General features: G+C 42.3%; 3 protein-coding genes across 3 annotated transcripts; 2 read left to right on the forward strand and 1 right to left on the reverse strand.

Annotated features, from left to right (window-relative positions):
* Positions 1-57: 57 nt before the first annotated feature.
* alg5 (ALG5 dolichyl-phosphate beta-glucosyltransferase) lies at positions 58-4,590 on the forward strand. Its single transcript, XM_079283802.1, has 10 exons — positions 58-239; positions 885-1,053; positions 1,433-1,479; positions 1,720-1,788; positions 1,900-1,992; positions 2,095-2,208; positions 2,296-2,355; positions 2,443-2,594; positions 3,168-3,253; positions 3,626-4,590. Exons 1-10 carry the CDS (start codon positions 177-179, stop codon positions 3,739-3,741), a joined length of 969 nt encoding a protein of 322 aa, XP_079139928.1. The 5' UTR covers positions 58-176; the 3' UTR covers positions 3,742-4,590.
* A 5,274-nt stretch (positions 4,591-9,864) lies between these two features.
* On the forward strand, positions 9,865-13,598 carry smad9 (SMAD family member 9; the record flags this gene model as incomplete). Its single annotated transcript, XM_079283071.1, has 7 exons — positions 9,865-10,060; positions 10,472-10,687; positions 10,951-11,208; positions 11,386-11,496; positions 11,776-11,997; positions 12,546-12,802; positions 13,092-13,598. The coding sequence occupies 7 exons, from the start codon at positions 9,865-9,867 to the stop codon at positions 13,233-13,235; spliced, it is 1,404 nt and encodes a 467-aa protein (XP_079139197.1). The 3' UTR covers positions 13,236-13,598.
* Positions 13,599-13,767: 169 nt separating this feature from the next.
* On the reverse strand, positions 13,768-16,128 carry rfxap (regulatory factor X-associated protein). The gene is made up of 3 exons (XM_079283574.1): positions 15,479-16,128; positions 15,146-15,256; positions 13,768-14,597 (listed from the first exon to the last, which is right to left on the reverse strand). Exons 1-3 carry the CDS (start codon positions 15,905-15,907, stop codon positions 14,493-14,495), a joined length of 645 nt encoding a protein of 214 aa, XP_079139700.1. The 5' UTR covers positions 15,908-16,128; the 3' UTR covers positions 13,768-14,492.
* Positions 16,129-17,215: the final 1,087 nt, after the last annotated feature.

Below are 17,215 nucleotides of genomic sequence, written 5' to 3' on the forward strand. Positions count from 1 at the left end.
ATGATGTGTATCGAGAAATTTCTGCTACTTCCGCGTCGCCGCTGTGTTCAGTTTTGATTGGAAGTGGAAAATAGAAGCGCTCTTATCGAGTGATTACACCTTTAAAAGCTTGTGTTATTCTTGTATATTCAGGACACTTAGGGTCTGTCAGTTGGTGCAGGCTAACTTATGGAAAAATGGATTTCCTCTGTGAAATAGTTCAAGCCTTGGTGGCATTGGCAGCTCTATGTTTTATTGTGGTAAGTAGTTATGATATATTATTCTCTGTGTGATTTTTCCATAATAAGTCCTGAAGCGATGTATTCATTCTCCTGTACCTTCCTCTAATTGTATGATCCCTAATTTCCTTTCTGCGTTTGATTGTAATGTAAGCACAACAGTTGTTAACATTAATCTCGAGGAAATCTTGATCTAAATGCTCCAAAGCAGCAACAAGATAACGTTATTCCTCTAAAATGTGGAAAACAATAATAAACCCTGCAATAATGAGTAGTGACAAAAGACAGTTATTTGATTTGTTTGGTGATTCTATCAAACGAATGATACAGAAATTCAAAGGCCAGGAATTAAAAATAAATTAAGAAAACAAACCGTAAATAGAATATAACAAAAAGCAGGTGTAATGCATGAAACTGAAGCATGACACACGATAACATTAGACTGCTGTGTCTCTGCTACAATACAGACTTTAGTTTAAATTATGACATTCAGATTTAGTTATCGAAGATGTTGCACATTATAGAAATAGTACATGTTCTAAAGTATAGAATACATTTACACAGTTCCTGTCAATTATGTTAAAAATGTCTTTACACTTGTGTTTAAAAACTCTGAAAACTACCTGACAGCAAGAGTAACAAGTGTGCCATTTTCTCCCTTTTCAGGTACTCATTGTAGCACACGTCACTGCCGAGATGGTGAACCTGACGCTCCACGAGAAGGAGAAATACTTCCTTACCGTGTCGGGAGAGAAGGAGCTTTTCCCCAGCCTGCATGATCCCCATTCCAGGGAGCTCTCGGTGGTGATCCCGGCCTACAACGAGGAACTTCGAAGTGAGAGACTTTGTCTGTTGGTGTCCCATCAGTTTTCTGCTTGACTTGAATGAAGTCCGAGCAGACTGTAAAAAAAAGAAATGTTAACCCAGTTGGGAAATAGCTATGTAATTGCATCACAATGCATATTGACAGGATACATGCAGAATGTACATGATGGGGCACATTACAAGTCTTATATCTGGTTGCTGCTTCAGAATTCCTCTAGCTTAAAGCCAATGAGTGCACAGTTTAATGATGATGAATAGTTCACCAGCAATTGACAAGCATTCAGTTAAATTGGAGCAATTTCCCACAATCCCATTCTCTCAGGCTTCATGGCACTGCACACCTGCAGTAGATTATAGGCGCTAATATGCGTGTGAATGTTTCGTTACAGTGCCGGTGATGTTGGATGAAGCTACAGAGTACTTGGAAAACAGACAGGTAAGTGCTCAGTCTCATGTGGGCAACGATAAAATAAATCGTAATCATTACTTCTTGATTGTGAAGGATAAGTTTGGATCTGAAAATGTTTCAATTGATGATAAAATGAAAGGCGGATACAGTTGTATCGTCTCCTGAAAGAAAGCTCTGATGGCTGGATCCGTTATTCTCAAAGTGACCAGTAGGTGGCAGCATTCAACACGGAATGTTAACATCCCTCGTGTTATTTCCTTACTGCAGAAACGGCAGCCCTCTTTTACCTATGAGGTCATCGTGGTTGACGATGGCAGCAAAGACAAAACCACAGAGGTGATCATTTAAAAACTTTGTTACTTTGTTATGAAGAGTGTTAAGTGTTTTGCTGAGCCAGACATTTTAAAGTGATACCAATAGAGATTTATTTTTTTGCCGTCCTGTCAGGTTGCATTGCGCTACAGTAGGAAGTACGGTGCGGATAAAGTGCGGATCCTGACACTGGTGAAGAACAGGGGGAAAGGAGGAGCTGTGCGGATGGTGAGACTGTAGATACGCTGCTACAATACGTCTCAATGCAGCACAAAAGGATGGATCGTGTATTGGTGTTGATTCTACTGTGTCGTGTTGTTTCTCTTAAAGGGAACTCTGAGCTCCAGAGGGAAAGTCATTCTGATGGCTGATGCTGACGGCGCCACAAAGTTTTCTGACATTGAGAAAGTGGAGGCTGGACTTAATGCCCTCAACCCTAAACCGGTGTGTTGTGGTGCTGCTGTTCAGTTTGTTTGTTTTGTGAGCTGGTTAGTGTGTGGCCATCCTAAAAAGGTCTGTCTATACATTTAGGAGAACATGGCAATTTCCTGTGGTTCCAGAGCTCACCTGGAGGATGACTCAGTAGCACAGGTAACTGTCTGTCTGTCATTGTTTGTAGTATTATAGACTGTGTCCGTCTAACCATTAAATAACCGCTGTTGTGTGTCTCTGATACAGCGGTCTGTGTTTCGTACATTCCTCATGTATGGCTTTCACTTCCTGGTGTGGTTCCTTTGCGTGAGAGGGATCAAGGACACACAGTGCGGATTCAAGCTTTTCACACGTGAGGCGGCGCTCAAGACCTTCTCTTCTCTCCATGTAGAGCGATGGTAAAGACTCGCACTCCACCAGGCACACTTAACTACTTAGTGTAGTGATGCGATCACGGCCGTCATGTGCATTCTGTGTTAAAAGAGTACGCCTGTTGAGCTGCTCGTGCTGGATCTTTGAACACAATAGGGTAAGTTGTCACGCCCTAAGAGGTGCAACAAACCAACAGGAGGGTGAAGGACGATGTCAATTAAGCCCACACACACATTTACAGTCATTTAACAAAATGAGACATCCTTTCATCGGGGCCTCAATTTAAAGCGACACAAATTAAATATGATGTGTGACACAGGTGCACCATTCCATTGTTTGGTTATAACGCTGTATTTGATGATCTCTGTCAGATGAGCGTCCATTGATATTAAAATCCCAACGTGGCAAGAATGTACCGCTAGATGTAGAGATGGATGGATAGATATCATCGTTGTGATAACTTGACCATAGCAGCTCTTGGCACTTGCAAACAAGTCATGACTATAGCTGTGTTTTTTGTGATTTAGAGAGGCTGCATATTGTTTGAACATGAATTTGAATCTGTTGTGCACTTTCATCTTTCTTTCTTTTTCTCACAGGGCTTTTGATGTGGAGCTCCTGTATATTGCCCAGTGTTTTAAAATCCCCATAGCAGAGGTGGCGGTCAACTGGACTGAAATAGAAGGTAGGATTCTCATGGAATATGTGGACATGAGTCCTCTCACTGTGCTGTCCTTCTATAAATATCTCCGTTGGATGCTTTTCTTTTTCTGTGATTGGCTGATTTTATGTATCTTCCAGTTATTCCTTGTTTATAATAATATTTAGTTAATAATTGCGTATTGTAGATGTTTATTATTTTGTTCGTCATGTATCTGTGTTTTAGACTTGACTTTTACTTTGAAAGTGTTGCTTCCCTGTCGGTGCGTCACTACTACTACTACTTAGACGACTAAGTGATTAAGTCTTTACTGATGGAGTTATTGGACTATCAGCAGTAAATGTCAGCAAACCTGGCTCATTATTTAGTGAAGTGCCTTTGCGTTTGCTCTGCCAGGGTCCAAGCTGGTCCCGTTTTGGAGCTGGCTGCAGATGGGACAAGACCTGATTTTCATTCGCCTGCGCTACTTCACCAGAGCCTGGAAACTGCAGTCGCCACGGAAGACTGACTAGCCAATCAGACAAGCCCTGGTGTCACAGAGACAGCCGATGATAGGGCCATCAAACCTTTGGATGAGGTGGGATGAACAACTGTGTCCGTCATTCACTGTAATCAAGAACAAAGTCTGTCATCTTTTCCCTCTCCAGATGTCATCGGGTGTGAAGTGTTGACACAGTTGTGAGTTCTTCATGGGCCCTGCCTTTTTTTTTTTTTTTTTTTTTTTTTATATTTGGATTTCGGCTTTTGATGGCCGTTGTTACATGCACATCTCTGTTTATTTTGTGGCCAATCAGCTGTAAGTGAGAGAGCCTTGTAGTGACATGTGGAGGATCTGTGTCATGATTTGGATGAGTAGAATGAAGAGATTTTCAAAAGGGAGAGGTTGTATTTTTAAGGAAACATGATCGTGGATTGATGGGCTGTATGACTTGAACCAAAATAAAAATGTCAATGATTTAATGATCGTTATTAACCTACAAACTACAGTCAACAGAAATTTGACTTTTGCTCTGCAACTATTTTGATAATTGATCGTTAAAGTTATTTTTCTTGCAAACATTTGAGCATTCTATATTCTCACATGTTAGAATTTGCTGCCGTCTTTGGTCTTAGTTTGGGTGGAATTAAAATGATGGGTTTTTTTTTTGGTTTTTTTTACTGTTAATCGGATAACAAAATGTATTTAATGTTGTCACCATAATCAGTAATCGATGAAGCCCTACTACAAGCAGGAAAAAAACAGACTTTACATATTACTTTTTGAAACGGAAATTATTTCTAACAGGAAGAAAAGAGAGAATTCATTTCAACGTTAAAAAAAGCACAGATTTGGCTTCTCTGACTGACACTTTGTGGGAGGAGGTTTGGGGAGGACCAACGGTAAAAACATGATCACCTCGTGGGCCGCCTCTGATCTGGGAGCAGCTAGAAAACGTAATCATAAGGTGGAAGCCAGTAGATCCACTTTAACTAGTGTACTGTGTGATCGACATTTCTTCCATGTGTTTTAAGCCATAGCTGCAGAGTTCTGGACCAGTAACAGCTGTGCTTGAAAAAATCTGATCTATTTTTCTAACTCTTTAAGCTTGTGGACTTATTTCCAGTGTTACTTGTTTGTTTAAAAATAGCAGTCATTTCTCATGGCGCTCATGAGTTGCTTCACTGTTTAACATTTAAAACTGGTGGTATGTGGTATCCTGTCTCTTCTTTGCACAGTCACACATAACGCCTCACACTGCTAATGGCATCTTTCTCGAAGTGCTTGATATCTAACTGAAAAATCTGTCGGATGCACCATTTTAGTGCTCACTGTTTCCCAAACTGGGGATCAGACATCCTTCAGAAGAAACTAGGCCCAGGAGCATATCAGTTAAATATTATTTTCGAGAAATCTGCAGGATCTGACCCCACTTGCTGGTCATATAATTGGTATAAAATTAGATTTCGCAACTAAAATCATCAGATGAAGTTCGCTGGGGGGGGGGGGGGGGGGTCATCATCATGAGTTTGGCCTTTCCTTGGCAGGAAAGAGTGGGGAAACCCTTTATTACTAAAGCCTTTCCCTGTCTCCTAAACCTCATGTGAGCATCTTGGAAAGCGTCCAGCAAGCGTTTTTGCGGTCTGAGCAAATGAATCTTCATGGTGCTGTTTTCTTATGCAAGCCTGAGGGTCTATGGCTCCGCAAAGATGCGGATGTCGCTCAGGGGCCCCCGGGGAGCGCATCCTGTTTGTGCCCTGCCTGCTAGTCTGTCTGTCTGCCCTCTGCCACCAGACGAGACACAGAGAGCCAATGAACCATACCCCGGCTGCTGTTTCCTGCCTGGAGGCAGCACTTCAGTTAGAAAAGGTGACGCAATTTACATGAAAGGGGTATTTCACTGATCTACCCGAGTCACTGCGGGAATAAGTTTTCACTTTAACTTGTATGCGATATCCCTAATAGATGACCATTAATATAAAGACTGGAAGCCAAATAACTACTCTGAGAGCACACGCATTGCTGGGTTGTTTTCTTATGGGCTCGTTTAGAGCGCTCCTCGTTCTACCTCCTCGCGTCTTCCTTGAGTACCCGGACTAGTTTTTGGTAATACCTGGCTTTGATAGACCACCACCTATATTTGTGACACACGGCAGTTTTATCCTGATCAAAATCATCAGGTTTTTTTGGCCAGGATTCGCAGAGTGCTTTCACTTGGTGCCGGGAGGATTGTTGCGTTCCGCAGCAGTTGCTGTAAACTGAAAATGTCAAACTTGTAGACTCGCTGTCGCCAGCCGGGCTTGCGTCATTAACTGGACTAGCCACGGCACTCCCGATAAAGGATCGTATCCATCCGCAATGCGAAAGACCTCATATGGCTCATAACAATAGATATCAAAACAACTTCCCTTATATGAAGAGGAAAAAAGCTTGATTTGCGCTCTGTGCATGTGCGCGCGTGCACATTAAAGTAATAGCCCAATAGCCGAAATAGTTATTTAATGGAATTTTCATGAGTCCCAGTTAAACACGGCTCCCCGCACCTATATCTTTTGGTAAAAGATAACTCATGGAATGGATGCTTCACTTCTATCATCATTGCACCAAGATCCGCCACCTGCATCCTATTATTATAGTGATACAATAACCTACATCAGAAAATAACCAAATATGAATGAAAGACCAAAAAACAAACCGAATCTTAACTTTAACAATGATTCAGGTATGATACACAAATAACAGTATAGACTATTGTAGCAATAGTTTTGAATGAATGTCTATATCATTTATAAGAATCAGTCTGAAGGGGAACAGGTGTGATTGTTTTATTCCCTGGCCTCCGTTAGAGCCAGTGACCAGGAGACAGATGGCTCAGGTGGGGCTACGAGCGCACGTGCATGCAGCTGCGGTGCCTGAATCTGAAATCACTGTGAAAGTTCCAGGAGGGGGAAGGCGGAGGGATCTTACATGCAGGCGCTGCGGTTCCAGCCAAGCTGACGCCGCCGAGGCTGTGTGGCGCTCGACTGGCGCTGCTGGAGGAGCGGAGGCTCCGGGCTCTTCAAACCTGCATCAAGGCGACCGCAGACTGCCAGGACATACCGGAAAGTAGTGTGGCTGTACCTTCACAATAAAAGCAGATAATTCAATAGTTTCTCGTTGAACTATGAGCGATGACCTGCACGAGCGTTGTTGGGCTGAGATATCTGGAGTTTGCCTCTGGAAAATAAATGGGAGTGGTGAGTTATGTATTAAGTATTTGCAAAATAAAAATATAGAAATATTGATTGTTTCATCTCAACTAACCTAGACCCGATTGGTGCTCTTTAAATATGCTTATCAAATGTGCGTTTTACTGACTCCTTCTAAATATAGAAAATGGATAAATATTGATTCCTAGTATAAAATTAATTTACTTTCTTCTGTGTTGAAGCAACAAGCACTGGAGCACACAATGGTGAATGGAATAACACAAATGTAAAAATAATTGTATACAAGGAATCAATATTCATTCATCAATTTATATACTGTATATATTCAATTAACTGATTATGCAAAATATTGCAATAATAATTAAAGTTATGAAAAACATATCTTGCACTTCTTTATGCAACATTTGTCTATTGCCATCTAATGGGGGTCTACAGGCTATATGTAAAATCATAGTCTATAACAGATTGAATTGTTGAATTTTCTTTTTTGTGTTCTAACCTGTTTTAGTATCTCCTCTCGTACCAAACACATTTTTTCTTTTTTAACTTATGACATAATTTAAGACACGAGCATCTCCAGACCTACTTTCGTTTTCCTCTGTCACCTTGCAACTCAAATGCGCCATTTAGTCAACATTGCTTTTATTTTGAAATGTTCAACTGGATGTACTTTGTATTGTGACTGACTTGACACTTCAAAGTCAATACACACGCTTCTACAGACACACACGCACGCACGCGCGCGCGCAAACAAACAGACACACACCTTCGCTGTTCCAGTGTGCTGGCTCGACTTACTACAGACTGGCTCTCCACACGCACACGGCTGTCTGTGGTGCACTTGTCATCACAACAGAGGTGAGTAAATAAACACCTTATATATTTCCAGAACTAACAATTTGCTGTTTTATATCTGTTCTGGTGGATTTGCTGGGAAGTTGAAAATGTAAGATGCTTGTTGTGAAATACTCGTAGTAATATGCTCACGGGTAGCCTACTGACGCACAACTTTTTTTAGATTCAATGTTGTACTATTTTATATATTATTTTTCATATAGTGACAGAACTGGGGTTAAACAAATGTAGGCTCATGGTATACCTGAGAATAAATCGACAATCAATAGATAGCTCTAGGCTACTATTTTGAGCACACATTTAAGAATATTCAAGTGTTGTTTCTGTTCTCTTTGGTACTTAACTGACTGGTTGAATGTATGACATGTTATCAAGGATGCTTTTGGTTGCCGAGCTTATCATCACGTGTTAGTTCACCGTCAAGGTGTGCGTTCATAGGTAAGTTAAGATCCTGGATTGTTTTATTCGCAGCAAAATGACTCAATGTAGTCGTAGTAAAGGGAAGCTGGCGTGTTTACTTTTTAGGGAAGCGGTGTCCTGGTGATAAAGCATGAGGTAATTAGCCTATCTGAGCCTGCAGACTGAGTGACGCCAGACTCCATAAAGCACCAGACTGATGCCGCATTGAGCTCGTGCGCTTTTGTTGTCAAACCCCAGCTGTCTTGTTTTTTTCATTCCTGAGGGAAATCAGCTTTGGTCACATCACCATATAGGACATGATGCTGATTCACATTTCTCATTACCTGTGTGTATTTTGAGATCCATCTTATTGGAAAGCCACAGAGTCTCGGAAACTCTAGCGAGGTTCTGTTGCGCATTTTAGAATAATCAGGCGTCCAAGCCAACAACTGGTTAAAAGAGTTTCTAGTTCACCGTTTATAAACGCTTTGCATGATTAGAGTGTTTTTTTCCTAATCTGCATTAGATGCGCATAAACAAACAGGCGTGCATGAAGAGCAGAACGAGCAAACGAGCGGTTATAATCTGACATGCAAAAATGATCTGACATTACTACAAACACTTTGTGTCAAACATGATCGCCTCTTCCGTACCACAAGACGTTCGGCTACAAGTAGATCACCACCATCAACGTACAGACATACTTTATTGTATATTTGGGAAAGTTTGAATGATTTATCAGCAAAGTGGGGCTACTGGAGTGATGCGCTCTAACGAGTTTATTTGGGACTCAAAAGGTAACCTACATATATTGGAATAGAGTAGATATTTTGTCTGTTTCTGTCCAGCTTAAAAGTAGGTGGTATAGAAGAAAGAAAGAAAGAAAGACACAAAAACAGGGAGAGCTCCCCCTCCCTCCCCCTCTCCTGTCCTGTGATGTGTTTGGCCAGACAGTATGGCTCCTGGGCGTCAGTGCCATGATCATAGAAACAGAGGCCAGAAAGGACATTCCTCATTGTTGGTGAATCTAGAAATGAGCTTGGCCATCTTCCCCTGCTCTTTCTGAAATGGTGTGGCATGCATTTTCTCCATAGAAAAAAATAACACGCTTGTTGTTGTGGGAGATCAGTTTGATACAGCCATGGTCGATGTATCAGTGTCCTGATCCAGCCTCCTTATCATGGAAGTACACCCCCAATGCCCAGATTGTTAAATATGAGTAGGTTTTGCTCATGTGGCGTTCGGTCTTTGATTTCACTGTGCTAAATTCCCCTTACAATTTAATCCCATGGTCTCTATACCTAACTTGAACTATTTCTCCAACCATGCAGTTGTTTCAGCTAAATTAGCAGTTAATACTCTCTCTCTCTCTCTTCTCTTGCCAGATGATTGAAACTTGACCTGGATTTCCGACTGTGAGGAATAACCTTCCCTGCAGGAGGCTTCAAATCTAGAGCTGCCGGATCCCTTCTGTGCCAACACAGAGAGGGGATTTAGAGTGTGTGCTGCACTTGGGAAGTTCAATTCCTCCACCGGTGCTGCTCTGTTTGCACAGACTCGCCACGATACCTCTTTTACCCGTTGCTCCGTCCCGGCTTCTTATTATTTGACTCCTCACTCCTGGCCTCAGGGGAACTATTATCCCTTTAACGGCATCCATCACCTCATCTCACCACCCATTTACCCATTTCATAATGAGCTCCTCTACATCCATTACATCCCTATTCTCCTTCACCAGCCCAGCGGTGAAGCGCCTGCTCGGCTGGAAACAAGGGGATGAGGAGGAGAAGTGGGCGGAAAAGGCTGTGGACTCTCTAGTGAAGAAACTAAAGAAGACGAAGGGGGCAATGGAGGAGCTGGAAAGAGCCCTCAGCTGTCCTGGTCAGCCCAGTGAGTATCAGTCTCAAATGTTCAGTTGTGGTCTGGTCCAGAACCCATCCAGGGGGGTCACAAGATAAACATGAGAGGGCGATAAGATGATTAATAGGAAAGAAGACAAAACATAGGTCTGCTCGTCAAAATAATGTAATTCTTTGGACTTTAATGTCTTTTGTTTTGCCGATATCTTGTGAAAAACTTGAATTATTTAAATGAAACAATTTGCTTTGCTGCTTTACTTCAGGGGTCATAAGGTAAAGATGTTGGGAACCAGTCAATAAAGAGGATGTTTCATACCTGTGAGCTCATAGGTTTCACACCACTATGAGCTATCATCATGACAATGAATGATTAAACAAACAACAGAAGTTTAAACACAATCTGCAGATTCACTCTCGGTGTTGTTTCATTTGATTCCTTCAGGCAAGTGTGTGACGATTCCTCGGTCGCTGGACGGGAGGCTGCAGGTGTCCCATAGGAAGGGGCTGCCCCATGTCATCTACTGCAGGGTGTGGCGCTGGCCTGACCTGCAGTCCCACCACGAGCTGAAAGCCTTGGAGTGCTGTGAGTTTGCTTTCAGCTCCAAGCAGAAGGACATCTGTGTCAACCCTTACCACTACAGGCGCGTGGAGACGCCAGGTAAACACATTATCAGAGAACATCTTCTGAGTTTGCTGTAAAATAATACGGCCATTGTTGATTTTTTTTTAATATCATGACAGTAATTCTTTTGTGGGTTCCCAAACGGAGACGAGACATTTGATCTGATACAGTGTTCCCAGGGCAAAAGGATTTGCAGTAATATGATCTTTCATAACAGCATCTGGTCTTGGCTCTGGGTCCCTTTGTCTCTGCTCACTCCCTCACTACCTATTTCTTTCCTGTCTCTTGTCTCCTCCCAGTGCTGCCCCCAGTTCTGGTCCCACGCCACAGCGAGTTCAACCCCCAACACAGTTTACTGGCGAAGTTCAGGAACGCCTCCCTGCACAGTGAGCCTCTGATGCCCCAGAACGCCACCTACCCAGACTCCTTCCCCACGCTGCCCTGCTCCTCCTTCTCCTCCTCCCCTACTTCCTCCCTCATCCAGTCTCCCACCTCACAGAGTTACCCCAACTCCCCCAACAGCTCTGCAGAGCCCGGCAGTCCGTATCACATCACAGGTAGGAACCAAAATGAGCAAGCTGACACTACAAGTGTTACGGTCTATGAGGTCGCAGGCAAACACCTGTCATGCCAGCAGGTTTCTGACTTCATTCATGCCCTCGGATCTCTCAACCTCTGAGTGCACATCGACTACTTTTTATCCTGTCCCTGTAATTTGTGACGTGCTCTTCCAGCAGAGACTCCCCCACCTCCATACAGCATGATGGAGACCAGCCCTCCAGATGATGTGAAGCCCAGTAACTCCACAGAAACCCTCAAACTCACGTTTTCCTCTCCGCACAGAGGTAACTTCAGTTCACACAAGATGAGATATGCAGAAGATAGAAAAGCATACAATTTAAGTAGTATTTACGGCTAATAAACAACAAGCACGATACCAGGAGATTATATATATATATGTGTCAGATAGAGATGTTGTTATACTATTTATACTGAGGCATTAATATCTCCAGTTGTACTTTTGCCACGATAGGGAACGCGTAGAATTGTTTGCATCCATCTGATCTAGTATCTGTCATGAAATGCCCACCTCTAAGTCAACCCTTCATGTTGCTCCCGTTTAGATTTGCGGCCTGTATGTTACGAGGAACCAGAGTATTGGTGTTCAGTGGCTTACTACGAGCTCAACAACCGGGTGGGGGAGACTTTCCACGCGTCGTCCCGCAGCGTCTTGGTGGACGGCTTCACAGACCCATCCAACAACAAGAACCGCTTCTGCCTCGGCCTGCTCTCCAATGTCAACCGCAACTCCACCATCGAACACACACGCAGGCACATAGGCAAAGGTAGGCTGGACGACTCATGCGGGTGATTCATATCAGAACACAGGCGTGAAAGCAAGAATTCAGGGGAAGGTTGTTTGACAGATGTCCACTGAGTGCGTGTCTTTTGGAAGCCAATTGCTTGCGCTCAGCTTGTCTCCTTGTACTGAATCTTGCAGCCCATTTTTTTTGTCTCATGATAAAAGAGTTTCGAGAGCCTGCCTTTGTTGGAGCGAGAGACACCAAGCCTCTCTAGGTTCCAGTAAACAGTGCACTTTGTGGTTTTGAATGATAGGGGTTACAAAAAGGGTCGAGGGCAGTTGGTCCCCGACTCACAGACACTACTCAGACATTCCTTATTTACAAGCAGATTCCATTGTGGTTTCGCTCTGTATAATGTGAAAACAACACCGCATTTTCAGTCTGTAAACAACAAAGTGATAGAATATATCTTTGATGTTTTCCTGGATAAAAGCAGCTTTGACATTATGAGCGTTTGCGCCGCAGTAAAAGGACCTCTTATTTAAACATTCAACTCGTTATTTCACGATTTTCTCCTCCATTCCTCGAAGGTTTACACCTGTACTATGTGGGCGGCGAGGTGTATGCAGAGTGTCTGAGCGACAGCAGTATCTTCGTCCAGAGCCGCAACTGTAATTTCCAGCACGGCTTCCACACCACCACTGTGTGCAAGATCCCCAGCGGCTGCAGCCTCAAGATCTTCAACAACCAGCTGTTTGCCCAGCTCCTCGCCCAGTCGGTTAACCACGGCTTTGAGGTCGTTTACGAGCTCACTAAGATGTGCACCATCCGCATGAGCTTTGTTAAGGTACTGAGCTTTCTTGGTGAATTAAACAATTGGGATTAGGCGACATGTAGCCAGAGAAATGCAGTCGGTGATCCTCCTTTTGCTTGATACCTATATGGCTTCATAAGAAAAGTTCGATATCCACTCTTCAGTTTCTCAACCTAACTTAATATGCTGTTATATTGGACTTAATGTGCTGTTGAGCATGTCAAATCCTGCTGTACTCAAGGTGGGATCACCCACTCATTTTAATCGTTAACTGAACTGTCAACATGAGCAGCTGAGATTTACTGTTGTGTGTTCTCATCAGGGTTGGGGTGCTGAATACCACCGTCAAGATGTGACCAGCACCCCCTGCTGGATCGAGGTACATCTGCACGGGCCCCTGCAGTGGCTGGACAAAGTGCTCACACAGATGGGGTCCCCCCACAACCCTATTTCTTCAGTGTCATAACACAGACACACGCGTGTGTGTGTGTGTGTGTGTGCTGTTGGTCCTCCACACAGGTAGTCGTAGACTCTGTATGTTCTACTATGTCCAGGTTCTCTGTCGTCTCTTGACATCTCAAACTAAATTACAAAAACCTGTGTTACCCACAGCTTTGTCACATCATGCCACATAACTGAAACACATGAGTGATTGAATATAATTGACAGCTCATGTAGTTAAACGATCAAGTGTTCCTTAATCTCAGCAAGACTGATGAGGTATTTATCGTCTCTCTCTGTCTTTGGGACATTAACTGCACTCCAAGACAAGAAAAAACAATATACATTTGAAGGTACTCAAATACTAGTGTTATTACGTGTTGTAAATGTCATTACGGTTGTATGTATTCTATTTCCATGTTTTAACTGTTTGACTGCGTTTGCTTTTTACTTGTTCCATTAAAGTTGTTTTAAGAAGAAGACATTTCTCAATATTAGCTTAATACTTTTACTCTCATATTCACAGCAGAATATACACTTCAACTTAACAACACAGGATCAACATACAGTAGCGTACAGCACAACATAGCGAGCATGATCAATATAAATCCAACCAAACTTGATTTGTTTTCCTTTTTGTATACAGTTAGTGTGGTAAAAACAAGTCCTGAAAGTGCCTCCAACAGGGCTCCAAACATGCATCACACAATTGATTGTCACATATAACAGCACGTTGATGTTCAAGAGACAACATTAGGCTAAAAACAAAGTGAATAATTCGGACTGAAAAGTATTACACACACTCAAAAACACAAAGAAACTGCCATGTTCTTTTTTTCAGCAATGGAAAAGACGGGAGGCTCACATTGAGCTCACAATATTATTCAGTTAAACTGAGACATCTGAATAACTTTGACAAAACGATCGCAATCCAATGCCGTCATTATTATTGTCACATGAAGACAGGGGACTAACACAAAGAATGGGAATTAAAAACTAAATTCACAAGTAAAAGTGAAAAGAAATAGCACCAGACATGGAAATAGCACCAGACATGGGCAGAAAGTCATGCCGTTTGAGGGATTTAGATCAGTTCGCCTAGTTTAGTCCACCAGTCTCACGATGCCTTTAAAACGTCTCTTGATTACCATGTTGTTCTTTCTTCTGCATGGCTGTCTGGCTGGAGAAAGTCATGTTCACAGTACACGGTTACGCTCCATTTACGCATGACGTGCCAGTGTTTCTTCAGTGCTCTCTGTGCAAAAACACTGACGGGCCGGCGTCAACAACCCGGGAACTGCTGCTGTGTTTGGCTGCGGCTCTGTGTGGCAAGGAGCTGCTGCTGCTGCTGCAGGAAGCTGATCACCTCGGGACTTCTGAGCAGTGACTGAAGGAAACGCACACATTCAAATATCAGGGCAAAATACAAAAACAGATATTTCTCTAGATGCAAAGCCCACTTTAGGGAAGAAGAGCGCCTTGTGACAAAATGTCTCCGTACATTAAAAAGTGATGTCTATATAATAGCTTTCAAACGCGTTCACTTGGCACTAAGCAGTTCACTAAGCAGATGCATGCAAGTCATTTGGATAATGTGTTCAGCCATGCTGCTGAGCATGGAAACATTTAAGGATCCCATACTACGAGAAATAAGATATAACACGAAGAATGAGGACATGCAGACAGATGGATGACATATTAATGTAAAGGAAAAAGGTAACGGATGCAGATGCTGTCTTGAAAGTAGGGGGCATTCTCCAGACATAGATTGAGTCCACATAGCCCCTTGAAGGGAAGGGGTCCCTGAATAGTTTAAGTATGAAAATAACACACATCATATGCCAAGCTACACAGGCTGTTCTGGAGGCTCTTGGTGGCCCTTACATCTGTGGTTTCATCATGGCACGACAGTCAATGTGTCCAGCTATGACTCACCAGTCTCTTCTGGTTGAGGACCTGCTCGATCAGGGAGGGTCTGGCTGGCCGGTCACCGATGGCACCCAGACGCTGTTTGTTCACAGACACAGGCCGCTCCTCCGTGTTTTCCTGGTTGAGAGATGCAAATACACAAGAACACGCAATTAACTGGGAGAGTTTTGTTGGTATTGTTGTTCAGTAAACCTCTCAAATTAATTTCTTCTTCAGTCATCTGTCTAAAATATCTAGATGTGGAGATGGTTTGTAATAAAAGTCTACTTTGTATGGTTTGTATGGACACTCTATCACACCATGATGGTGGGTTTAAATGAAAGTATATCTGAATCTTACGTCAATTTTTCCACTGGACATGGCCTGATCACTCTTCTTCTTCTTGTACTTGTCTTTGTACATCTTGTTGCGGTGTTTTTTGCACATCCAGGGCTTCCTCTGCTTCGCCACCTGCGTTGTGGTCTCCGTGCACCCCTCATAGGTGCACTGTTTGGGTGCGTTGTCGCCCTCCGAGGTCTCCTCGTCGTTGAGTTCCTCCGGGCTGGCGGCGCTGTCCCTGGGATCCGAGGTGTCCAGAACATCGCTCTCCTCGTCCATGTCGTCCATGTCGTAAGAGGAGACGTTGTTCTCCGGTTCGTGCGGCGTTATCACATTCCTGCTGTCGACTACTCCGCTCTTACTCACGTAGTACCTTTGCCCGTCTTTAGTGAACAACAGAGTCGAGTCTTTGTCTTTGTTTGCTGATGCTGAGTTGTCATCTTCACTCATGATCGCGGTTGTAGCAGCAGCGAGCTAGCTAGCTAGCTACCTATCAAACCTCTGCAGTCAGCTCACGTTAAAACGCTGAGCTAGTTAACAGTTACCTCACACAGCTGCCCCCACCCCCACAGTTTACTATACTGTCCAGTTTGAGAATGCGGTGTGTCATGAATACATACTTTAATTAAATCGTAGGACTTCTTGTCGCCTACCATTCAACTTCCATAGGTTTCAAATGTCACTGCTTTACAATAATTTTCTTCTTCGCTGCATTGGCTCCATTTGACACATAGCGACCCCTAGTGGCCAACACGCAACGCATACAACGCATGCGCCTTTATGCTCTTTTTTTGGTGCTAATAACGTATTTTACAATCTAAAAGGATACATTTTGTATGCATCATTAAATTGATTAGTTTTCATTACTTAAATAATCAGTGCCGAGCAAACACCTAGGGTTGCTACCTCCTGCGGCCTCATGCGCGTGGAACACAAGGAAATAAAGAGTAAATAAGAGTAAAGCACAGTTATTATAAAGGATTCAAAAGTCAGATCATAGACATGGGCGAGATACATGATTTGGTCTGTGAAAATAAACAATTTGGTATATTTTTACATTTCGCTACAATATACGATGACCTTGTTTATAACTTTTTTTATATTATTATGATTTTTTTATGGCATACTATACTATACATTTTTAATGACACATTTATGTTGTACTATAAATTGTTGTATTGGCATACAATATTTTGACATTTTTTTGTAAAATACTATACAATCAATCAAATGTATCACATGTGTAAGCTGTACTAAGACGTTTCTACGACATGTAACATACTGGAACCTTTAGCACTATAGCATCCGACTAGACATTTCTTTGTCATATTTTCATTCATTGATTTTCATGATATTTTCTACATTGTATTTTTATGAAATTCATTACTATGATTTTCATGTCAATGTTTAGGAATGTTTATGGTAGCTTAATATCATACATTTTTGTGACATGCTATATACCATGACTTTTTATGACATTATTCTGACATAATCATGACAAATTACACAACAATGTAGTGTTTTAAAAAAAAGGATGATATACTCTACTGTGACTTATAAGATATGTTCATGACATACAATACTATGACTTTTTTCGTCATATTATACTATGACCGTTTTATGAATTTTCAACACTCTATATAGTTTGTCAAAAAAAGTATATGAAAATGTCATAGTAAAAAACATGAAAATCATAGTATAGTATGTCCAAAACAATTCATTGTATTTTATGATTTTCTTTTTCAAATAAAAATAGGT

Source organism: Melanostigma gelatinosum, assembly GCF_949748355.1.
Source record: "Melanostigma gelatinosum genome assembly, chromosome: 14".
Classification (NCBI taxonomy): Eukaryota; Metazoa; Chordata; class Actinopteri; order Perciformes; family Zoarcidae; genus Melanostigma; species Melanostigma gelatinosum.